Below are 26,828 nucleotides of genomic sequence, written 5' to 3'. Positions count from 1 at the left end.
AGTGAAACTTTTTTTTTTTTACCGTATACCATTCCTTCCTTTAATGGGGGCAGCGCAAGAAGGGTGCGGCCTTCTCGTTTCACAGTAAATCTTTGCGGATGAGGTTGCTAGCCTTACACCAGCAGATTCTGATTCCAGTTTACGGGTGGACTGATGGGCAGTAGGTGGGGAGCGATCCACAAACCTACAGTATATATATATATATATATATATATATATATATATATATATATATATATATATATATATATCCAAAGACTATTATTCAAACCTAATGGAGTTTTATATATACCAAACAGTCCATTCAAACTGGATTGAAATGAGGTCCAAGAAAGCTTGTAACTTTAAATACTCCATTAGATCTCCACTAATGCACAGAACAATTGTGTATGCGATAATATATTTATATATATATATATATATATATATATATATATATATATATATATATATATATATATATATATATATATATATATATATATATATATATATATATATATATATATATATATATATATATATATATATATATATATATATATATGTGTGTGTGTGTGTGTGTAGCTGAGCGATGCACCGATCACCCATGGCTTGACAGCATTGTTCTGCGTGTCTAACACTGAAGACGTAAAATGAGCAAATGAACTGAAACTTGACGAGTAAATTATAGTAAAAATAATTACAGTAAATGAAGAATTGAAATCATACACTTAAAATGCTTTGATAATAGGGTAGGATGAGGAGGCTTGAGTTTCTAGTCATTTAAATGAATTATACAAATGCCCAGTATCTAGCCCAGACTCATTGATAAAAATATATATTACAATGCGATTAAAAAAAGATGCTGTTTGTTGTTGCTCCTGTAGTGATGGGAGATCAAAATCGTCTATTTGTTCCCTTGTTTGTTGTGTAACTTATGCATGTAAATATTGTTTAATTTTCTTCTTTTTATCCTTCTTTTTCCCTTACGGCTATTCCATTTAGGGAAAGCTTCCAAACAATGTCCACGATTTGCTTGCGATGTTTTTTTTTAATAGTATCTGTGGAAAAAAATGGCGCGTTTCATTAGTTAAATCCCACTGTCACCTTTTAGGATTTATTGCTCGTTTGAAATGTCATGAAGGGTTCTGTGGCGTCATTAAAGATGTACTATTTTATCTGTTTTAATTCACTGTATGCATATATAAAGTCATAATATAAATCTTGGTAAACACATTAATGGTTAACGTTTAACCAGGTTTGCTGAATGAAATGCACCTTTCAATATCAAAACAAAACAACACTTGGATGAAGTTGGAGATGGCGAGTCGCTTGAAAGCGAATAATAAAGTACCTAGCAGAGCATTTTGAGAGGAGGAATTGTCTGGATGAATTTGAATTTTGTACCACTTTGCACCCTAGCATAATTAAAGCAGGTAATATTCTAATAGTTAATAGTGTATTAGCGTTATTTTCCTAGATATCGAAAAGGTTTAAGAAGCCTACCTAGTCTAATCCACGTATGGAAAGGCTTAGAAACACCGAAATTTTCCCCCAAGAAATTTTGGTAAAATTTTATAAGTTACCAATAAGACCCCAGCCAGCTATTTTTACATGAAAAACCATTTTCGGTTTTTCATGCAAAAATGGCTGGGAAATGATACGGCACTAAAGAACCTAAAAATACCAGTTTACTGGTTACAATTTGGTATTAGCTATGGAGGGGGAGAGGCAGTATTGTCTTACCTCAGCCTATAAGTCGTAATTTGATACATTTTTTATTTATCTTTTGCGCATAGTGTTTATGGGGTTCAGAATAACGAGAATGAGGAGCTCTTTTCAAAAATGTAGGTTACAGTTTCATATGTATTGGCAACTTATAAAATAATACCGAAGTATTGGGGGGCGCCAGTTGAGAACGACAGGAAAAGGTTCCGCTGACGAAAAAACCTAACCCTTCCTAGAATGTCATGCCTTGACCTAACTAACCTAGACCTTACGTTCCTAACCTCACATAGAGGGCCATCCTTGACTTCTCCAAGAGTGCTATGCCCCCCTGCCCCCCAAGGAACAATAAATTGGAAACAATAGGTTAACCTCCTGTCATGAGGTAGGCTAGTGTTAGAGTGTGATATCTTGAATAATTTTTTAGAGTGAGAATCCAAGTCTTTTTTATTTTTGTGGTAAGTAAATTTAGCTAGCCTACAGTGATACTTTACTGTGGCTCTTGCATTGATACAGGGGTAGAAGGTAGAAGTATGGGGTTGCTCTGCATTGGGCATGACCTTCGAAACTGACTTTTCCTGTAGTATTTTGGTTGGTTGTTAACAATTTACCATTATTTTTTATCAGTCAACTGTAATTAACTTATAATTAACATCAGAATTGATATGTTTTTGTATGCTGGCCATTCTGGAATGCTGTGGAGAATGTTGAGTGTTATAGGGGAGCTTTTGGTAAAAAGTGGAGTTTCCTTCATTGCATGGTCCGGGACTCTGCCCCATGACTAAGTAACATGGCCTACTAGGTTGGGTTAGCGTAAGGTATGTTAGGTTAGTATAGTTCCTTTTATAATAGGTATCCTTAGCCAATCCCTTCTTGAACATATGGCTCCCTGATGACTTGCGCATGCACAGAACCATTCCATAACAACAGCATGGCAGTCTGGTCTTTCTCCCAACATCCCCTACCCAAAACCCTGCGTTCCCAAAGGGTCCCCAACCATGTTGGGTAGATATGAAGTTAATAATTCCTGACTCTCTTACTGTGAATCCAGCAGTTATAGGGGATGCAAGTGGGAAACTTGGGTTTTTGGGTAGAGAATATTAAAAAAAAAAAAATTACAGTGCATGAAAATGTAGCATGGACCAAACCTTACCACCTAACTTGACCTAGAGCATCATGAAAGCCATGGAGTAAAGTAGGCCTACCCACACGCATCCTGACCTAACCTAACTTGTGGCACTGGGTCTGTACCTGGCTGAACTTGGACCCCCTCAACTTAACCTGACCTAGAGCACCATAAATCATATGTGTGAAACACAAATTCATCTCAACCTAACCTTGTACACCAGGTCCTATCTATCTCCCATGGCATTGCCGTGGAAGGCACACATTTCATCTTGTCCCAGTCCTGGTAATTGACTCTTTCAGCCAAGGTTTGTTTTGCTGACGAGAAATTTTTAGTGGAGTGGATTACCTTCCTTAGGAATGGGGATTCATTTTACATCTTCTGTAGTATGAAATATATAATTTTTGAGATCCATCATAACTTCTTAAATAGAAGGTAGCGACTGATGAACTAAAGAAACTCGGGTGAAAACTGGATGAGTCATGAAACATGTGCTTACTATAACATAATTTATGAAGTTGTAATTAGTTGAAAACCTACTTATTTATTACACAACAGAAAAATCAAATAAGTTACTGTAACACTCAAGAACAGTGTATTTGCCAAAAGCATCTACCACCGCCCAGCTTTGGCCAGTGTTCAAGAATTTTCTGAATGGTCAACTGCAAAACAATTACGGTGGACTTAGAAAATGATTCATACTTTAAAATTTAACATTTATAGCTAACTTCTTATTAATTTTCCCTTGTATTAACTGGGTAGGAAAAATCACAAAATGATCATCATTTGACCATTTTGTATACGTACTGGTATTAAATTCCATGTTTTCTTGTAAATAAAGTGTGGTCTAGTATTACTGTGGCATCTAGCCCTAGGCTATTCTGAGGTATTGGGTTTCAAGTTATAAGCTGGGTTTAAGAGTTGGGAAAATGAAACTGAGTGAATAGGCTAGGCCAACATCTAGAATTAAATAAAAAACTGGAATGAAATAAAAATACTAGAGAAACAATGGGAAGATTGGTTAGAATATAGTAGGGTAGCCTATAGACTGTGCTTTGTGATATTAGATAACTCACCTTACCAAAAAAGTGCTACATTCATAATTGGCTACTGTACATTCCAAAGGTAACATTCTAACCTAACCATGAGTACATCATTGTACCTGACTAGAACCTTTACCCTTCCTGGAACCCTTACCCCCCTTTAAATTTGCTTATTTCGAGTTTTTGAGAGTGGCTATCTGACTTGTGTCCACGGAAATCTAGGCTATAGCAGACCCTTTCATTGCCATCACCTTGGTTTCATGAATGTTATTCAAAGGCACAAAGGTAACAGTAATCATAGTCTGGTATGTTAGCATGAAAAACTCATTTTTAACATGGTGTACATTCTCAAATACCCACACACCTAACAGTATAATTTCTGGCACATTTTGTTTTTATTATCACTGCCATTCATCAGTGAAATTCTTGATAATCCACATACCTTTGAATGGAATAGTTTTTGGCTATGAAGTGTGAACAAGTGTGTGTGTTTTGGTGTTGGTTATATTTTTGGTAATGAGATTACTTTTACTGGTTACATGAAGATTGTGTGTTTTCCCTGAGTCAGTTAACAAATATTCGATGTAGTTGTATTACTTTTATCTATATGTTAACGGTTCTTTTTGGAATACTTCAATAGTTTCAGCTATAGCTTCAGAGACATATATTGTATATGAAAATGTAAATTACTATTTATACGTGAAATTACGTGTTTGGTCATTAGGGTATGGATAGTGTTCTAATTATTCCTTTACAGAAACAGATATACAAAGTAATATGGTATGTTTCAACAAGTACAGCTTGTTTTTTTATTTTATTTTTGTACTTAGTCAGAGGTAACCTGATTCAGAGCTTTTTGAACGGACAGCTTAACATCCAGCATCTGGTTTTAATCTGTAGGCTTTATGTCCTTCCAGGAAAAGGACTTCAGTAAAGCAAGAATCATTTATCAATAGTTGGTTTTGAGGTATCTCTCATTGTTAGCAGAAAGTATTATAGGCTAAAGTGAAACTGTTTTTTTTTTCAGTATGGAACTCTGGCATTTTAGAATCTAACATACATTTCTATTCATTTTTCCAGTGAGATATGGGGGACAAAAGTAGTAGTTCAACGCAGCTTAAGAGACCTCCCCTTGTCTCTTTTCGCACCAGAGAAACCATTGAAATTCAAGAACGACATTTAGTGAGTATGAAACCAACAAGGTGTTGGAATTTATGTTTTTGTATTGTATTTGATCCTGTTGTCATTTAACAGGCCTGGGCCTGGGCTTTTGTGAGTCTTTTGCTGGCCCCTGAATGTTAATTTTAGTTCTTTTTCTTCCAGCTTTGTCTCTCTGCCATTCAGGGAATGTCATATTCTGGGTGCACAGCTACAAACCTTTAAGGAGCAGAGTACCCATGCATTTGGAATCCCTGTCACCTAAGTAACAGGTCATTCCATGTCAGTATGTTTCAGCAGAAGTATTGCATGTGCTGGTTCTGCCCTTTTAAGTCTTTCATAATATCACAGCTGTTGTTGAGTAATAACTTGTAAATATATTTGAATTAAAAAATCATGTTTAAAGTATTAATTTTCTAAATCTTGAGAATCAAACTGTGCTCAGAATTTTATAAAATGCTGAATAATATGTTTGTGACTGGTAACTTAATGATGGACTGTCATTGGAAATTTTCACATACATACTAATGGTATTTTAAATTTCATTCTTGCTTCTGGTGACCTACCAGTGCTCCTTGATCACATGGAAACTGATACATGAGTGGGCAGGTGAAGGGGGAGGGTTCACTGGCCCCCTTAAATGGAAGCAGAAACAATTTTATAAAACTAAAGAAATGTTGCTAATACAGTCCAGTCCACAGTCAACAAAAAACAGAGTATTAGAAATTGTATGTGAAGATAAATTCAGGTAATAAAAAAGTCTGATAAGATAAATTAAATAAATAACTCCACCCCCACCCCCCACCACCCCCCTTGGCTGAAACCCTTGTAGTACCTATGCAAATGGAAGAATTCCCTGAAAGGTGTCTAAGCCTGGATTAAGATAATGATCAAATTGAGCTTAGAACCTGTAAATGACACAAAATCAGGATAAGTGGTTTATATGCCAGTATTTTCAGCAAGGTATAACTGTTCTTGCCATGAAATTGGCCTTGGGAACTTGCTGCTATGAAGCAGAGCCACTTCTGTCTTTTGATTTAGCTGTTGCTAGGCATCATGTTTAATTGTTATCATCCACACCATCATTCCCTGTTATATTGTGAAGCTACATCCTCTCAGCAGAGATTTTAACCATCACCTAAACAAGATTCTTCCAATATTCTTTGCTTATATGAACACTCACATCAGTAGGCAGGGTGATTTGAGACAGGGAAGAGGTGTACATGTGGCACCTTTTCTTTTGCTTACAGTATTTGGTAATGTACAATCAGCAGAGTAATAAGTAAACATCTTATGATATAAAGTTGTTGTAAGTTATTAAAAAAATTTTTGTAGTCCTAAACAATTAAGTCTTGTTTATTTGAATTTCTTCCTTTGATCCAGTTTGGCAGTTGTCGCTTTGTTGGGGAGTTTGAAAAACTTAATCGGATTGGTGAAGGAACATATGGTGTTGTATGTGAGTATACTTCAGTTGGAACCTTTTCTTTTTAAGTTATTTTCAGCTCTAATAAATATCAGAGAGCTGCAGAAAAATTAGTAAAACTTTTGTAAATAAAGTAATTTTGATTGTATTAAGGGTGCTTAGTAGTGTATTTAATCAGAAGATGAAGGTAGTAGTACTGTAGCTGTTCAACTCTGAAAGCCATGCAGTTTTGCTTGCATATAGTTACTGTCGGTAAAGTAATCATTGCGTATTAACCAGGTATAGATGCTTGCTTAGAAAAATCAACTAATGTTTTTCTGTTGTAGTAAAGGAAATATCAAAGAATGACATGATTCAGACATGTTACGAAAATGGGTAAGGAGCAGTCTGAGTAGTAGTAGAAGTGGGAGTAGCAGGAAAAGGACTTAGAAAAGCACATAGAAATGGTATAGATGAAGTCTTTGACCAATTATGAATGGAAGTGGGAAGTATACATTACAGAAGGCCTTGATCTCATCTCGACTTGTCCTCTTCTCTATGCAGGAAAACCACTTGTTGGGCAAAATCTTGTAGCATATCTCAGTTTTTAGGATAGGTTAATGTACCTTGCCATGACAGCTGCTACAAAGGAGAAGGGGCTCTGCGTAGAGAGAGAACATTAGTGTGTGTGACAGACCTTACCTGGAAGGCCTTGACAAGGTAGCTGAGGTATAGCAAAGGACAGTGGATGTACAGTAAACCCCCCGTATTCGTGTTCTCACGATTTGCGGACTCACGCATTTGTGGGTTTCTCTGTGGAACATATCTAGCCATTATTCGCTTAAAATTCGCCCATTTGCAGTATTTTTCACTGAGAAATATTCACTAATTACTGTATTTTCATATAATTTTCATGAATAAATGCACTTTTTGTGATATTATTATTAAAATACTCAGGTTTATGCATTTTTACAGGGTTTTTCTGTGTTTAAACTATCAAAATGGGCAGTTCTAAGTGTTTTTAGAGGGGTTTTAAGTATTCGCGGATTTTAGCTATTTGCGGGGGTGTGTGGGACGCATCCCCCAGGAATACGGGGGGTTCACTGTACACAAAACCACAGCACTGAGCAAAGTACAGCAGTCATAGTGCAGAAACACTGTTAGCGTACAGAACATATAAAAGGTACTTATGAAATTAAGTAACATTTATTAGTAGCAACATATGTATTTAGTTAACTGATCTAAATCAATAGAATGTATGAAAAATATAATTGACTGTTTTACAGAAAATACAAAAAATTCCTACTTTGATCCAAAGAAGTAGATTGTTAATGCTGAGGAGTAAAGCTCAGAAAATCATATGGGAAATACAGTATAAGGTAATTGTAGAGCCAAGCACCAGGTTTACTATGCATTACCTAAAGATTCTCCAAAATGAAGTTAAGAATTATAGCAGTACAGGCAGTTCCCAGTTATCGGCGGGGGTTCCGTTCTAAGGGTGTGATAATAACCGAAAATCACCGCTAACCGAAAATCGGCAATTTTCAGGGCTTATTGGCACCAAAAAGCACAGATTTTTGGTTATTGGCGCCTCTGCTAGGTATGTATTGGCGCCAGTACCCAATTATTGGTGTTGATAAGTGGAAATTGGCTATTATCAGCGCCAAAAATTGCTGATTTTCGTCGCGAGACAAGCACCGTAAAACCGGATTACCGTTAACTGTATATACTTAACCTTTGCTGTAATAAAGTAAACAGACAGGAAAAGAAAGCAATCAGTGGAAATGAGAATTCACTGTAGAATGCTGTTTAGTTAACAACTTCTTACTTACTTAGCAGTAAATAATTCAAATGTAAAACACTTTACCAAAAGCAGTACTCGTTAGTAACGAGGTGCAGATAATTTACGTTGAATATGCAGACTGTAAAAAAGATGACAAAAGTTGATTACTTTATTTAGTTTCATTTCATAAAGCTTAGACTTAAACACAAAATTAAAAGGGTTTAAATAAATCGTGGCAGTACAAAAATAAAAAAATTGTTGATTATAATCTATGGAAAGGTTCTGATGCAGAAGCAAACACTTGGGCAACAGTGCATGGATAGTTAATTAAATGACTGAGAATACTTGAAGATCCGTATACATAAGCAGTCCCCGGGTTTCAGTGGGCTCGGGTTATAACATTCCTACCTTACGATGTTCTTCAAATATATTCATCAAAATATGGCTCCAAAATGGCAGAATGGTCAAAATTTGGAGGATTTTTTTATGAAAAACTCAAAATAAAATGCAGGGTACGTAATTTTCTAGAAACCCAAAGGATTAAAAGTAAGGTTTTCTTATAATTTTCAACGATTTTCGGCTTATGATGCGGCATCAGAATGGAACCCCTCGTAAACCGGGGATTGCCTACATGCATAGTGAGACAATCCTGTCTGACAGACTTGTGATTGTGACCGTGGGAACATTCTAGATACAGATATGAAGCATTTGATTGTATATAAATAAATATATACCCAAGAACTGTGTATATATACCTGTATGTACATGCAGCACAGTACTTGTAAATTTGTGTTGTCTTGTAATGCGTATACCACTGATAGTTGTACAGTATATACATGAAAATACATTTTAAAGTATGACCTGGCCCAGAGTCCAGGTTTACTTGCAGTGTTTGTGGCTTGTATGTTGCTGTTGTTATATTTTTTATGTATTTATGGTTACATCCAGACAGTTGGATCTTTACTCAACACATTCTTTCACACCATGTGTCCTTTTATTAGCACTTACCCTTTAGTGTGGTTCATTACGTATGCATGGTCACACCAGGAAAGTGGTGGTCAGAGGTTTTATTGTGGATAGAGGTTAATGTAATCTCAAGTTGGATATTGATTTTTACATGTAAGAGGGAAATTGCTCATAAATATTAAATATTATTGAATAGAATTAGTAATTTTCTCATTAAAATTTTTTTGTGTTGGTAAACTAAGGCTGATGCCATCACTGGAAGGTGTCCTTTCAGAAAAAGTCGCCTCACTGTTTACTTGATGAGCTTTAGACATTACTTTGTACGTAATATATCCCTTTTTTTAAGACGTACTGTAGCCATTCTGCTATAATATTGTATATTTCCTTTGCAAAATGTTAATGACCTCATAAGTAAGTTTTTTTATTCTTGAAGACAGGGCACGAGACTCAAAGAGCAATGAAATTGTTGCTCTCAAAAAGATGCGCATGGAAAAGGAAAAGGATGGCATGCCAGTATCTGGTTTACGAGAAATTATTCTCCTTCAAAAGTGCAAACATCCCAATATAGTTGCTTTGAAGGAGGTGGTTGTTGGAAGAAGTTTAGAAAGGTAATAATTTAACTTTATATATGACCTAATTTTTATACCTACTAAGAGTGATTTGTATTTGAATTACAAGTTGTTATTATAGCTGAATTTTTAAAATTTATTTTGAAGTGGTATCACAGGTTAACCTAGCTGTGAGTTTTGTTTACAAATTTAGAGGTTATGACACCATATATTACATGGTAATTTTGGTGCAGAATTCATCCCTATGCCTTTCCCCTAACAATCACATAGACACTTTCCTGGTCATAGTTTCTTTTGTTTTCATTGGTGTTTAGTCTTCTCTTTTCCATACCACTCTCATAGGCACTTTCCTGGTCATACATCCTTTCTCTTTTGCTTCCTTTGCAGTCACCATAAACTGTTTTGCTTTCATTGGTGTTTTCAATCTTTTTCCATTCCATACTACTCTCCCATCTTTTAAACATTTCACCTCCTCCTCCAGTTCAAATGTTAGCTTAGGCTATTTGCATAGAGCAGCTCATAGTAACCTCCTTTTCTGCATTCCTTTGTAAAATCCTTCATAAATTATAAGCAGCAAAGGGCTCAGCACTGATCCTTGGTCACAAACATTTATCTGATATCCTGTAGCAAAATCCACCTCTCTTTCCAGCTAAGGCCTGCCCACTGCACACCAGTGATTGGCTAGCTCTTGAAAGGGGAATGATGTCACACTGATTACAGTCCATGTGATTACCGGCATGGATTTGACTCCATTCAGTAATGTTGAGCTCCGTGCATGAAAGAGCACCAAGATTTGAGTTCATGGAATTGTGAAGTCTGCAATTGATATCTCCGATAAAAGATATATTAAGTTATATAATATCATTATGAAAATCTTGGATTAGTCTGTTGTGCATCTTTTTTGTTTCTTTTGATCATGCGCAACCTGAATATACAAGCATCTTGCTTTTTTTTAAAATTAGTGTTGGCCTACATAAACAGTCCTGCATCTCAAATTTTAATATCATTGTGAGATAGGCCTACATATCAAACTCTTATATTTTGAGGCAATGACGGGGCATAGGCCTACACATCAATTTCTTATAATTTTAGGCAATGACAGGGAATAGGCCTATACACCAGTTTCTTATATTTTGAGGCAATGATAAGACATAGGACTACACGTCAGTTTCTTTTAGTTTGAGGCAGTGACAGGGCATAGGCCTACACATCAGATTCTTATATTTTGAGACAATGACGAGTCATAAGACTACACATCAATTTCGTAATGCAAATAGTTTTCCACCCTTACCTGTTGCAAATAGAGTAGCTTGTAATTAATGTACTAGTTCCGACCCCACAATATAATGTATATGCATATGATGAAATGTACATGTACAGTATAAGCACGTGCACATACACAGACGTGTATGTGCACTGATGGCCATAGTATATGTAACGCCACGTATACCACTGAGAATAAAAGTAATAATTGTAGGCATGTAGCTGATGGCACACTCAGACCAATCATAGGGCTGTCTCAGCCTTACACACAACCATCAAACTGCTCTCAGTGAATTATAATGAAAATATATATACAACAGGGGTAACAAATTATATAACAGTACTGTGATGAGCAAATATAAGGCTGCTGTAGCATTCCTATGAAAATGAAGGCTATGGTAGGAAGGCATTATAAGATACATAAGGGGATAAGAGAAAATAAATGATAGCTGAAAAAGTTATGAATGAGATGATCCAAACCAGTCTGCTAGTAGCCAATGAATCATTTGAGTTAGGGCATTCTGTAGATCACCTGTTGACAAAAAGGATACATAAAATCTCAGTAATTTTCTCTCTCTCTCTCTCTCTCTCTCTCGTTGTTGTTAGAGGAACATTCTAATGTGAGACCTTTATATTCATAAGATCTTGGATTACTTTTAATTAAAACAAATTACTAAATTTCAATTAACAATAGTAGGCAGTATTTTATGAATATGTCCGTGTTTATACTGCAATGTTAGGGTACCATATGAAAAATTTTCAAAGAAACTACAAGCACGATAACAGCAGCAACAAAAACGAGAATAACCACAACGACAAACACAATAAAAAGGCTGAATATAAGATAGGCCTGTACTGTAATCCAAACATCATGTTACCAGCCACACTATCTTTCCTAGTATTTAGTGTGCACGCTAAATACTGGCGCTTGCTAAACATGCGCACGTGCCAGTTTTTGGTATCATGTTAAATACCGCGCCTCTAAATAATGGTAATGCGCAGTTCTTGGCGCTTAACTGCGCTCTTCGACACGTGCTGTTCTTGACACTTGCTAAATACTGGCACTTGCTGAATACTAGCACGCTTAATGCCGGTTCCGCTAATTTACGTGCCAGTATTTAGAATGTTGCCAAGAATTGAGATTGCCAGTATTGGCATGCCCAATACTGTCACGTGCCAGTATTTATTGCGCGACAAGAACTGGCACGTGCCAATATTTAGCGTGCACTAAATACTGGCATATGCTAATTAAGAATTTAATCATAAGTTAAGAACAATTATAAACAAATACAAAAGCAAGGCATTGAAATCTGTACAGAATCTGAACAAACTTAGAAGTATTCTGTATTCCTTAAGTTCACGATGATAAGAACTTAGCTGTAACGAATTTTCTTCTGATAAAAAGTATGAACAAGTGAACATATGCTGAAAAACATTCAGTATCCTACCTAAAACATTTTCACATATCTTCTTTACAAGATTGTTTTCTATTGACAAAATTGCCAAAAAATTTAATGTCTTGAGTCATGGACGACCGAAAGTATGTCTTTATAAGCTTTAGTTAACTAAAGCTTCCCTCTCCGGAGGCTACAGCACAATAGGTATCTTAAGCATTATTCTTAATGCAACCCACAGATTGGGCATGACATCCTGTAACCTATTAGTGTCTGTGAACCCAGTGGCTTCTATTGGAAACTTTACATCTTCATGAAATAATTATTTTGCGGTATCCAGTTCAGTCAAGAGATCACATCCATTAATATCACTATTTTCTTGGCACCTTGACTTAGCCTCCAAACCTTGACATGCTACTTTGAGTTTATTTTTATCCAGCAGATCTTTTAGGTTATTTAAAATTCCCCATGTGTTATTGAAAATTTTGTAGTTGTTCAAATCTCTCTGATAAAGAATTAATAGCTTTGTCGAGTTTTATATTTCTTTTCTGGATCATCTACATTTGGAACCTCGTCAGTGCACTCATATTCAAACAGCCTCCATTTCTGCTTTATCTTTTACTAATAAAAATCTAAAAATGGGCTTTACATCTAATAGTTTATTCACTTGCTGACTCTAGAGCCATTTCGTATCTATCTGCACAATAATTAATTAAGTAACCAGTGACATTAATGAAACTGCAGTAGGGTTCCAAAGAGGTGTTCTGCATAGTTTTGCTGACAACATTTACTCTGCCTAAGACATCATACCAGACATTCATCATTACCCTTTTGTTACACGAGTCTCTGCTTCATGTCGCATTGTAGGATCAGAAGCAAGCATTTCTGATAGTTCATATAGAGCTTCTTGGATTCCTTGTCTTTGTCAGATGTTTTTTCGTAGTTTGTATTCGATCACCATAACAGAAAGAATTAATAATCAGGTTCTCGAAAATTTTACTGCACTCAAGAAATTTAACATTTTGTTTTTATTTCCTTTTATTTAACATTTTCACATTTTTTCCATTTTATTTGAAAAATCCCAAATACATGACGTGGCACCCGCTAGCACATGGCCCCCAGGTGACTACCCGAAGTTGCTGGTACCTTGAGCTGGCCTTGATCTTGTCTTTTTGATGATGCTTGGGGATTTTTTCTCTTTTCAGTATTTTTTTGGTTATGGAGTATTGTGAGCAAGATCTTGCTAGTCTACTAGATAACATGCAGACTCCATTTATGGAAGCTCAAGTTAAATGCATCATGATACAGGTTAGGTGCTCTGTATCTTCTGTGTGTTCTCAGTAATATAATTTGATATCCATTGTTATAGATATTTTCTCTCTGAGGTTAATATTTTCAATGAAAAACACTCATTTTCTTAGATGCATTATTAAAAATAGATTTAAAGTATTTTTTTAGTGTAAATAAATCTGTTGCCCTCTCCATTGATAAGAAATTTAAAATTCTGTTTGAAATCATATACTGCATGTAGTGAACTTTACCTCTCCATTATATAGCTTTTATTTCCATGCCAGCAGGCATAAAAGATATATAATGTAGAAGTAAGTATTTAGAAAATAAATACTAAATTAAGTACCGTACATATATACAGTAATTTGATCAAATTTAAAAGAATACATTGTGACTCAAAGGATTATATTAGCATTTTTATTTAAAGTACATTTTGTTTGTCATGGAAGTAGCATATGTCTCTGCTACAGTGCCAGACATTCCATTTTACTTGTACTTTTTGCCCAGAAAGACTGAGTTGTCTAGTTGTGGTTTTTCATCACTAGAAGAAGGAATTCTTGAGTCACTTCCTAATGACATACCTAGTGCCAAGGGAACCTCCACTTTCTAGGGCCTGAACACCCTTTTGCTTAGCTTTCTTTGATAGTGATGTGTCAGCCAAGTGCATCTTATTTGGTTGTCTTCATCCTTTGCACCACAGGTAAAATAAATTTGGCTGCTGTGAAAATTAGCCTTCTTTCTGTAACAACAAGGAGGCCATCATTTTTGACATGCTTCAATAAGTTACACTCATTTTTATTATTATAACATGTAACCAAGATCATTCAGTCATATTTCTAGACTTATGGGGCTGGCCTAAAGGATTTTTCAAAATTATGGGCTAATAAATGAGTAGCAGGACGAAGTTAAAGACATTGGAAAGTTATGTTGGAAAAGAGATTTAGGGAATGGATGGAAATTAAAAGGTAGAAAAAATGTAACTGGTGTGACATGATTTGCAGAGAACCTTCTGTACTTTCAATGGTGTGCTGTACCAGGTACAGCTAACTAATTCCAGGACCCCTTTCCTACTCACACATGAAGATCACTGACCAACACTCAAGAGAAATGTTTGCTGATTGTAGGTAGCTGACATATTTGGAGGGACTCTTATTCACTCAGTACCCATATTATTTGTGTGGTTGTTATACAGTTGAAGTTCAAACATTTGGCAACTGATATAGCATTGGAAAACCTGATAATTCAGAAAATTTCAGAAGTTATTCCGATCGAAACGTTTTGATGATTTGAACAAAAATTGGACCACAATAATCTATTAAGCTTCTGAGTAGATATGAGCCAGTCATCTTGGATGAAGTTGCATGCTGAAGATTTAGCTCCTTCTGTGAGGTTCAGTAGCTAGTCTTTGGCCTAAAACAGAAATTAATTAGGGGGTTAAATGAATGTCATGTTTATAGAGCTTTCGTGAATTTATTGTCTCTATTGTTAAGAAGATATTGTTAAATCGATGTCAGTGTTGTTAAAGAGTGTGTGATGTGCAAGGCCTTTGTATTGCTATTTGCATTTGTGCTGAGCAGTAGTTCTGAGTAGTTGGTAAACTTCATATTGGTACTGCTCTAACGAGCTCAGAGAATGTCAACCACAAATCAGTTGGTTACTTCACACTGCACCTAAAGGAAGCCCATCTGAAGGCAACTCATCTTAGAAAAGGATAAGTTGTTTTGCCAGAAAATGAAGAGCACTTTGCTGTGTGCATCCTCGGACTGGTGGCTAAGGGAGTTTTGGGTCCATCATGGAATCCAGGCAATTCTTTCTAGGTCTGTCAATGCTGGTGATGCTAACTGCTAGAGTGAGACCTTCAGACAGTTCATACTTGAACATGGCCTAAAAGCCTGGCCAGATATATAATGCTGAGACAGGTCTTCTTATAATGGTAATCCTGAAAGAACAGCAGGGGCAAGGGAAGAGGCTGCCAAAAGCTCCAAAAGGAACAAAGGGCACTTAACATAATTAGTGTGCGTGAAAAATGCCTTGAGAACGTATGAATTCAGATGAATTATTATTGGAATTTATGAGAACCCAAGAGCATTAAGAAATGTCCAGTATTTGCTGTTACAGTGATGCACAATGGAATGCTTCAATGACTACATTAGTCTGTTCCTGTTGATTTCACTACTACTGTACATGCTAGCAGTGAGGGCTGAACTTCAAGAGGGAAGGTCTTTCTTTACTATATACTTTAAATTTGCCTGAATACTGGACAAATTTCAAGGCTGTCCTCCTACAAATCAACTTGTAAAGGCAAAATTCCTGCCATTATTTTTCAGCAACATCATATTTTTGTTCCTGCCCATGCATCTTTAGTACAAAAGCTACTGAATTTTAATTTCTTTTTGTCAGACTTCCAGCATAATTTCATCATCAAAGGTACTATTTACGTAGCTGCTTTGACTGGGGATGTGAGGTGATCAATGTTGCAGGGTTCATGAAGAAAAATGAATGCGTCACGGCATCATGGGTGAGAGGAGGTCGGCGTTGCCTCTTCTCTCATCCCATTGGCCGAACCCCATTGCCACATATTCAGTGTTATACAATTTTACATGCTCTTTACCAGTTTCCAGCTGGCACTAGAAGAATTTATCTTATGTTAAGACTGCAGGTTTGTTAGCTATGAAAAATACAAATTTGTCATTTCTTGGCATACATTCCAGGAAAATGAGGATCACAGCCTGGGAGGAATTTGTTGGGCATGGGGACATGAGGACAGTCCATTACAAGAATATCCTGTTGATTGTTTGAGAAAGCAACCTAATAAGGGGATGTTAGTTGGACCGAGAAATAAAAAAGATTGTGCCTAATCACATACTGTACCAAACCTGGCACACATGTTGGAATAGATTGCAACAAAGCTGATGAGGTTATTGTGCCACTTGCTAAATCATATACTGTACCAAACTCTTTTTTCTTTTATTGGTGCCTGTATTCTGTTGATATTGGGGGCAAAAAATTGAAATTTAAAAACAGCTAACTGAATGAACTACATGTCACTACAAACATCAGTTTGTAGCAAAAACTGTCCCTATTTACTCAACCACAATGCTCATTTTACCCAAATACTAAAAATAAAATTGATATAAAATACAAGCATACCTAGTAAAGGCCTGCTCTCAGATATTTTTATGAGTCCTCAAACTTATGGCAAATATTTCAAACATTATTTTTCTCAATATTCATGTGGAAATCTGGCACCTGTTTCATTGAAATTTTAATATTCTGTTGATATTGCTTAGGTAACTTACACAAAATATTTCCAAATATAAAAATAAAATTGATATTTGTAACTGAATATTTATTCACTCAGGGCTTGCAGATGCGGCTAAAATTTAATATTTAGATAATTAAGATGCATTTAGATGCTTTGCTATTCGAAAAAAATTCATGTATATTGACCAAATATTGAGAATGCTACAACAAAAATAGTAAATATAATGACTTGATGTCATATCTCAGGACAGTTATACTTTTAGAGTACATAAAAACAACAATAGTGTGTAATTGTATTTATATTTAAAGTTTCAACCCTTAATTCACAGTTTTTTATGATTTTTTTTTACACTAAAATAGCCAGTCACCCCTTAAAAGCTTGTTGTCACAATTTGTTTTCTATGTAATAGTCAAGGTGTCATATAATTTAATGTACTCTGAAAATCATAAGGTACTCATATGTCATTACTATGTACAGGTTTTTAAAGGTCTGGCATATCTTCACAATCAAGAAATAGTCCATCGAGATGTTAAGGTATCAAATCTCTTACTCACTAACACTGGCACCATAAAGATAGGTAAGTTACAATAAAATAGCCTATAATTATTTTTGTTCTTTAAGCTTCCTTTAGACCAAGATAAGGTTTTTGTCAAAGTCTGTTTGAAAATCATGTCAGAAAATCTTTGCCCTCCATCCTTAATTTCTGTTCCCATTGTATACAAAGTTGCACATATACTACTAGAGTAGGGTACTGCTAAAACTGTTATTTTTCCTAATATTGCTATGAAAGCCTGTTAAAATTAATCATCCCTTAGGTGCAGATTATATTATATTGTCTATTTTATATCACTTATTATTATTATTATTATTATTATTATTATTATTATTATTATTATTATTATTATTATTGTTATTGTTATCTTTAAAGCAAAGTGCTGCAAGTCCAAGGACTTAAATTGGTAATCAGCACAGTGTGGAAAAAAAATAGAGGCATAAGATAAACAGCGTAAGATAAATACCAAAGAAAATCAAATAAACTCAAGTAAACTAATGTCTTTTTTAAAAGTTCACTGCCTAATTTAGTAGTTCAAACAAAAATATACCCTAAATTATCATACTAAAACAATTTATTACCAATTCAAACAAAAATACGCCCCAAACCATCATCCCAAAACATCTTAAGTCATCTTAGATTAGTACTCCTTTACGGCTGTATACCTATGTAATATGTCACTTTAAAAATGCTTATAACAATGATTTACTAATTTTTAAATATTGAATACATTGCTAAACACAGCAAGATACCAATCAAATGTTTTAATACAAATTAAATAAATCTGTCTTACAACATTTTACAAATCCCTGTATGCATAAGCATAGCCGTTTTCAATCATAGTATTGAAGTTTTCCCGTTTTCTTTATAGTAATACAATTAAAATTGTCAATGATTCACTTTTTCCTGATGGGAGCAAACATCAGTATTCACTAATTGCTGTATTTTTCAGTTATTAAGCCAGGACAACACAGATTTTATGATAAAAATAATTTGACAGTAATATAATGTAGTAATGTATCTAGTATCAAGCTTCCAATTCCAGGTTGGTCCCCAGACTGGGAGTACATGAGAGGTGTATGCTCTCTCTAATTTAAGGGTAACAAGATGTATTGAACATTATATACATTGTAGAAAGGTTTTTTGGGATGATATATATGTCAGGTTAATATTTACAATATTTACAATTCATTTTATTTTCCAGTCTGCTTTTACTGGAAATAAAGTAAAATAATCAGAAGAATACTGTATTTATTTTTTTCTTAGAGCAACATTATTTACTCACTAGTTATCGTATTTTTTCATATTGTGTTCGTGACAAAGTACTGATTTTTATGGTAAAAACGATTTACAGTGTACTTATGATATACAATGTATTGGTTGAGCTCATTCTAAGTTGGGCCCCAGACTGAGCATAATTGTACAGTTTAGTTATATTCTCTCTCTCTCTCTCTCTCTCTCTCTCTCTCTCTCTCTCTCTCTCTCTCTCTCTCTCTCTCTCTCTCTCTCTCTCTCTCTCTTAAGGGCAATGTGAGTTGTATTTGAAATGATATTATTGTAAAGTGTTTTTGGATGATAGAGCATATTGTACAGTATTTACAATATATTTGCTAATTATTTTCATTTTATTTTCCAGTCTGCTTTTACCGGAAAATAAAATGAAAATAATTAACAAATATTTTAAACATTGTACAATATGCTCTATCATCCAAAACACTACAGTAATATTGCAAATACATCGTACATTACCCGTAAAGAGAGAATAGAATCAAATCATATCGTATCGTATTGTATCTACAATTGTTATGCTCAGTCTGGGGCCCAACCTGGAATGAGCTTAACCAATACACAGTAAATCATAATAAGTACACTGTAAATAATTTTTATTATAAAAATCAGTATTTAGTCATGAACACTATATGAAAAAATACAGTAATTAATGAATAAATTGTGTTGCTCTATAAAAAAAGCAAATTAGTCATAATTTTAGAGATACGATCCATAGAAGAAATCAGCAAATTGGTGAAAGTTCCTGCAGAAAAGTGAAAGATATGTACCACAAAAATCCACAAGATAATGAAGCGAAAAAGTGAAGCGTGAAAAAGCAGGGTAGCCCTACTCCTAGCAAACTGAATAGTATTAAACTTGATACAAGAAAAAAATACATTGATTACAGCAGTAGCCTGCTTAGTGTTATGAGCAAAAACAGCTAGGCAAGTTAAAGAAGAGTACAGCGGAAGTTTGCCGTTGCAGTACATTTTATGAAACAGACGTAGTAAACTCACTTTACATCTGTGCCACAAGTCATCATTAGGAGTTGGCAAAATAAACTTTACTAATGGCATAACTCCATCTAAGAGTTTGTGATGAGAATCAGCACCTGAAGACTATACTGGAGAACAGTACTCCAAACAAAGATGAAGAAAAGAGTTAAAACTTGTATATATAATAGATTCATCACCTGACATTCAAAAAGAATTTTTCACAATACAAACTTTTTGAAAAACAGTAGAAGCAGTATTTTGTATACGCTTCTCAAAGTCAGTTTCTTATCAAAAGTTACACCTAAATCTTAGAAGAGTCTCTCGACATAAAACTGCACCATTTAATATGTTGACCAGGATGCAAAAGCAAAAGTATTCTTGATCAACTAACTTACCATATCATCAGTCCAGATATGTATGGGTTGCCAAGGAATAAATCGAGAATACCCTCACTCAACAGACTTCTGTATGGATCCATTACATTTATTATGATTATTTTTAGTTATGCTACTGTTTTAGATGTTATACATATCTAAATAAATCTCTTCAAGTCAATGTTAAGTGTAAAGTACAGGTTAGTTTAGGTTAGAAAATGCTTAAATAAATCTCTTCAAGTCAATGTTAAGTGTAAAGTACAGGTTAGTTTAGGTTAGAAAATGCTGTATGTGGAATTGCTGTTAGCTGGAAGATATCTAAGAAAATATTCAAGTGCAGGGGAAAATATACAGTGTTACTTATCAGAAAGCCTGATCCACAGAGCAGGCGTTACTGTATTTGATAGGTTGATTAATTTTCTTGAAGGAATAGGGGATAACATTAATCTTCATCGTTATAGTTATACATACACCATTTTCTGTCATTTCCTGTTGGTTACAAGACTTGGTCACAATATGGTTGGAGGTGCTGGTCAGTTTGATATTAACCTTAGTGATGTTTTGAATTTTGAAAGCAGTTTGTTTTGAAAGTTGTATTTCTGTACAAAGCATATTTATTCTAATATTGGTTTGTTTTGAATTACAGCTGATTTTGGATTAGCACGAGAGTTAGGGTATCCAATGTCTCCAATGACACCACAAGTTGTTACACTGTGGTATCGTGCTCCAGAGCTGCTCTTTCAGGTTTGTTGACACTGTAGGCTTTCTTGTGTATTCCTGAAATCATGTTTTTATTGCTGTATTGGGCACAGTAAGCTGAGTGCCTAACTACATTTATAATGAGAAGAATAATAATTCATATTTGACAATAGCAGAGCATTCATACTCACCTTCTGCCAACACACTGGCTTTATACAGGCAGTACATTTCTTACTTGTGTAAGTGGATAGGTACAGCAAGAACAAAACTAAATCTGATTGAATATCATTAGTATACACATAAAAAAAATAGTGAAGAATATAAATTAAGTATATCTTAGTTTAACCAGACCACTGAGCTGATTAACAGCTCTCCTAGGGCTGGCCCGAAGGATTAGACTTATTTTACTTGGCTAAGAACCAACTGGTTACCTAGCAATGGGACCTACAGTTTATTGTGGAATCCGAACCACATTATAGCGAGAAATGAATTTCTGTCACCAGAAATAAATTCCTCTAATTCTTCATTGGCCAGTCGGAAATTCGAACTCGCAGCCAGCAGAGTGCTAGCTGAGAACGGAACCCACTCACCCAACGAGGAACTTAGTGAAGAATATAAGTTGAGAATGAGCATGCAAGGGAAAAACAAATTTGAATATGTGCAAGGAAAAGAGAACAAGAGCTCATATAATTAGGTACAAAACATGGCACAAAACTTTGCTTTAAGATAACTCCTTTTTTAGAAGCAGAGGAAGCAGTATTAAATATATGATTCTCAAAAGTCAGTTTCTTATAAAGAAAAATAATAAGTATCTGGTTTTTAAATGTTTTTGTTGAAATTACAGGAACCAAAGTCTTTTCAAAGATGTTCCATAAATGGTGATTTCCTGGTGGCTTGTGTTAAACTGGTTTCTCTTTATGTGCAAGAGGACCACATCACCATTATGTGTCCATTATTATATACATGTTTTCAGGATAAGTTTCAGAGACTGTAGAACTATCCTCAGGTAGTTAGTGTGAATATTTGGAAGGCATTCATGACATTCATTACTGATTTCCCAAGGATCATGCCTAAGGATCACTTTTAAAACAAAATGATTTTTAGTGCACACTGTAACTTAACTAGGGTTACTTGGCTCTACATTTAGCATTTATTTCTTTCAAGTCTTAGAAAATGCTTTAATCCTGATAAAATTCAACAGATTTGCCAGGTCAATTGCTGGACATCAGGAGTAGTCTTCACCTTTTGTAGGTCTTTTTATTTTTAGTCTCCATCCAGTTAGCTCCTTCAAAGAAAAGTTCTGTTCTGTCTTCTTTGCTACTTGTAGAACAAACCCGCCTTCTATGAGGAGGCTTTAGTAGCATTTTGGAATAATAGGGAACTAGTGTGAATGACTATTTTTCTTTCCATTAGATTGGAATGTTTCCATTCACTTTCAACTTTCTCTTTTTAAAGATACTTTCAAACTCTCGCTAGATTTTACAAGTTCTCTTCACTATTCCCAGTCAATACAGCAACATATCAAAATATTTTATCAAGAGGTCCATTAAGGAGATGATTAATTATGGAAATGAAGGTAATTAATTTCTGATAATGACAGCCACACATCACTTACAGTCTTTATTCTCATCCCTTAGGCAAAGACTCAGACAACAGCAGTTGATATGTGGGCAGCTGGCTGCATCTTAGGTGAACTTCTGCTACACAAACCACTACTGCCAGGCCAGTCAGAGATTGATCAGATAAACCTCATTATAAATTTGCTGGGTATGAATGTGATTTCAGTTTTTTTTTTTTTTAGCTACAGTGCACATATCTTTTACCTTAAGATAATATTTTAAAGTACAGTCTTGATGTCAGTTTTAATGTAAGACATACTAAAATAATAAATATTAGTTTTCAGTTGCTATGAGATGCTTCATGTAAATATCTTTTGAGATTTGTTTCTAGAGTCTTTTTGTAAAATAAAAATTTGTAGTGTTTGTAGTGTTTATATTTCTCAGTGAAAAATACCATGAATGGGTGAATTTTCCACAAATAATGTTTATATATGTTCCTTAGAGAAATCAGTGAATAGGTGTGTCTGCGAATCGTGAGAACGTGAATATGGGGGTTTACTGTACATATATAACTCCAACAATCAGTTATCATTAAGCTTTTGGAAATAAGTCAGTTCCTCCACTGCAGAGTATGTCAAACAAGTGCATGTTTAATGCTGTGTGTAAAGTATTTTATATGAAGGAATAATTATACTTTTGTATGGAGGACATCTTTAATACACAAAACTAATTGTCTCATATTTCACTTGTAGTTCATTTATAGTTGAATTTTATCATGGTGGTTGATTTGGTTATGGTCTCAAGTTTCACATTTTCTTCATCCCTCTTCACCATTAGATAGAATCATTGTTTGAAATTTTAGTATTAGGTCCAAATATATTGTGTATATGGGCAGGTCTCAAAATGTTTCACATTAAGTGTAAGTAGTTAGTTTTCCACTGTTATTATCAGTGATTGAAGATTAAACAAAATTTTTAAGAATAGTTTTAGTGAAAAATGTAAAGGCAAAGTAGGTGGATTGTTACAAGAGTGGGGATAATTTCTTTCACATCATGAAGTGCTTAGGCCACTGAATGCCAATCAGTACTGTGGTATTTCCCATTCTCATACTTGTATAATTATATCTTGTCTGAATTGTAAGGGTGACTTATTTTAACAAAGACTAATTTTTAAATGTACGAGATGGTTTTTATTTTCTTTTTCTTTACCTTCTTTTGAAATATGAAATAGTTATTTGTACTTATTGCACATGGTGAACCTGCAATTTTGTCATTAGCTTTTGAACACTAAGGCTGAAACTGTGTGAGATATCTGAATGATTTCAAGTTGAGTATTTTTACAGGAACACCTAATGACAACATTTGGCCAGACTTCTCTCAGTTACCTGCGATACAGAGTTTTACATTAAAGCAGCAACCATACAACAATTTAAAGACAAAGTTCCCAGCATTATCACCTTCAGGCCAGAGACTTTTGAATTTCCTATTCATGTATGACCCAAACAGAAGAGCTACTGCTGATGAATGTCTCAGTAGCTCATATTTTAAAGAGCATCCACTACGTAAGTATACCATACAATTAAGGATTGGAGACAGTCATTATTAGTTATCCATATTTTCAACTTTGTCTTTCTTTGATGTTTCCCATATTTACAAAAAATTAAAGAATATGACTTAAGTTTATGTGTCTCTGTAAACTGGAAAAAGGATAGCCACTAATACCATGTAGGATGCAGTAATAGTAATGTGCATATTCATGAGTGGAGAGAATGTCCTTAATCTCTTGAGATTCTGATAACGTCAAATAATGTTAAGTAAATTTGACCCCTTGAGATTCTGTTGGTGTGGGGTGGTGTTATCTATAAGAAAAAATTAATCATAAATATATTGATATTGGGTATAATTGGGATGACACCTGGAGAGTGTAGCGGGGTGGCAACTCTATCTCCCATGGAAGAGAATTATTATCGTGCCAGTCCAAAATGGAAAATCATAAAAGTTTTTGCCTAATTTTCTTTATTTTTCTCTGGTTTTTAAATTCCATAACTGACATAAATAGCAGTACTGGTAATATACAGCATCTATAATTGAAAAGGTATTACAGCGTTTGTGTGATGCAGAAACAGTTTGCAAATCTCCATTGTTTTAACACAAATGAATTTAGTTAGATTCAACCCTCCCAAAAGAAATTCCCAAAGGGTTAATTAAGAAAATATATTAATAGTACTCTTGTTGGAACACAGGGTGATGGATGGTTGTTGTTTCCATATTCATCTTTGCCTGACTTAATTTAGATGCAAATTAGATTTTGTTTGCCATTTGAAAGGCTTTTTTTTTTGGCGAGAAAGGTGTCGCATACCTTAATGTAATTAAGATTAATCTTCATCTCTTAGTTTTAATTTTCAGGGACAGATAACAAGAAATCAAGGGAATGTGACCTGAAATTTGGATGTGCCTCTTTAGAATTTCTACTGGCTTGTAGTATATTAAATACTTTAAATTTAATACTCTAGTTTAATTTTTTATATAGGATTTATGATTCATTGTACTGTATGGTTGGTATGGGAACAGGATTCTGCACCTGTATACTGTATTGTATTATTATTTATATGATAGGATTTTTGTTATGGGAACTAAATTCAAACATCTATAGGTTATATTATGATTTATATGGTAAAATTTTTGTGGCAGTTTATTCAACTAACATAACTAATTATATGTACATATTTTTCATACAGCCTGTGACCCGCAGATGATGCCGACATTTCCTCAGCACCGTAACCTCAAACAACACCAACACCAACACCTGCACCAGCACCAGACATCTTCTCAGGCTACTAGTATAACCCAGGTATTAAATCAACAAATGCCATCTTTATATACAGGTGATCGAATGAGCGAGGGACTGTCCACTTCAAATATAGGAATTGGAGAACTTCTTAATTCCCTCGCTAGGAAGTGAGATGTCTAATTTAGTTACTTTTCTTGTTGAGTATATAAGATGTAGTTTTCATTTGGATTTTATGTTTTGTGGAAACTGAAAAAATTTGGAAATTACACTTTAAAATTACAGTAATGAAATGATTGTCATAATTTTATACAGGTATCTAAGCATATATGAAAAACTGGGTTTAGCTTAGTTTTTATCAAAATGATAGCTCGTAAGTGTTTTATAACCTCAGTAGGGTTTGCAGGAAAGTGAAAAATAACATTTTAAAGAGAACAAATGAAAATAAAGTTGTGTTATCCACAGTTAAAAAGGAATCAATGGTTTAAATTAATAAGACGATATAAAAAGGATTTGTTACTCTTGTGTTGGAAGAAAACTGGAGGGTCCAGCGGCATGAGAAGCCACCAATCCTCTTTCTGTTACCAAACTTCTGATAGGGTAGAGGACCAAGACATACTTGGGCATCCATGTGGCCACTTCAGGTCTCTCTCTCTCTCTCTCTCTCTCTCTCTCTCTCTCTCTCTCTCTCTCTCTCTCTCTCTCTCTCTCTCTCTCTCTCTAACTACTCATCCAGTCCTGTGGCCACATGGATTGATGTTGGAAGCATGCTGTACTCTATGATGGCTGAAGAAAAAGTTGCTGGTATCAGTAGGTGAGTGAAGGGGTACTGTATTCCTCCACTCACCCTTCCTTTACCACCAGTTTACCAAGTTCAGTGACCATTTCAGCTCACGCTGAAGGTTACTCATATTATAAAAGGCAGTGATTTGTATTCCTGAAGGAACAAATTTTTTTAAGACACAGGAGTTTTATTAACCTCTTAGTATCTTTATTTAAGCAATTCAAATTTGAAAGTAGTTAAGCATTCATTTTTTATAAGTGGCACCACATGACCGTGGCTTGAGTATGTTATGAGAAGAGTGGGAACTAGTTAGTAAGTGATAGATATGTACAGAAGTATCAGGGCAAAGACCAGTTGGAAGTTGCAGAAAATCAAAGGAAAAAGCTGTAGACCAGATGGGAATCCAGGCAGAAAATGCAAAAGACAGAAGAGAGTGGTGAGAATTAATTTAATGTTTAACTCCATAGAGAAAAATGTGACATTTGATAACTTTGATGAGTGCTCATTAGCATTTTTCACAAAAGTTTTACCGCATCGCTACTTTTACTAAAGTGCAGATGTATATGAAATAATGATTACAAGTTTATGATTTCATGTATGGTGGATATTCAATTACCTGTATCCACTTTAATGTTATTTTGAATATTTTAAAAATTTGTCCTTGGGATATTCAAATTACCTTAACACTGAACAATTTTCATAGCAAAAATATTTTAATAATTAAAATGTCACAATGAATGTACTGTATATGATTTACTGTACTTTTGGCAAGCTCTAATAGTATAGAAATCGGAATTTGTGGTCTCATTAAAGTAATTTGTGATAATTATAATTTTGTAAAA

General features: G+C 34.7%; 1 protein-coding gene across 2 annotated transcripts; it reads left to right on the top strand.

The window, feature by feature from the left end:
- Positions 1–1,265: 1,265 nt before the first annotated feature.
- Positions 1,266–26,163, top strand: LOC136835288 (cyclin-dependent kinase 10-like). Of its 2 annotated transcripts, none has more exons than XM_067098636.1 (10): positions 1,266–1,418; positions 4,957–5,058; positions 6,418–6,490; positions 9,619–9,793; positions 13,617–13,719; positions 17,444–17,543; positions 20,804–20,901; positions 22,494–22,623; positions 23,758–23,976; positions 25,153–26,163. In XM_067098636.1, exons 2-10 carry the CDS (start codon positions 4,963–4,965, stop codon positions 25,374–25,376), a joined length of 1,218 nt encoding a protein of 405 aa, XP_066954737.1. In that variant the 5' UTR covers positions 1,266–1,418; positions 4,957–4,962; the 3' UTR covers positions 25,377–26,163. The 2 variants fall into 2 exon arrangements, with proteins under 2 accessions (XP_066954737.1, XP_066954826.1); XM_067098725.1 differs by having other exon boundaries at positions 1,285–1,418; positions 9,623–9,793.
- The last annotated feature ends 665 nt before the right edge of the window (positions 26,164–26,828 follow it).

The sequence above is a fragment of the Macrobrachium rosenbergii genome, chromosome 1 (genome assembly GCF_040412425.1).
Source record: "Macrobrachium rosenbergii isolate ZJJX-2024 chromosome 1, ASM4041242v1, whole genome shotgun sequence".
In the NCBI taxonomy this organism is placed as follows: Eukaryota; Metazoa; Arthropoda; class Malacostraca; order Decapoda; family Palaemonidae; genus Macrobrachium; species Macrobrachium rosenbergii.
Note: the sequence above shows the minus strand (reverse complement) of the source record. Positions and strands in the feature narration are given on the sequence as shown.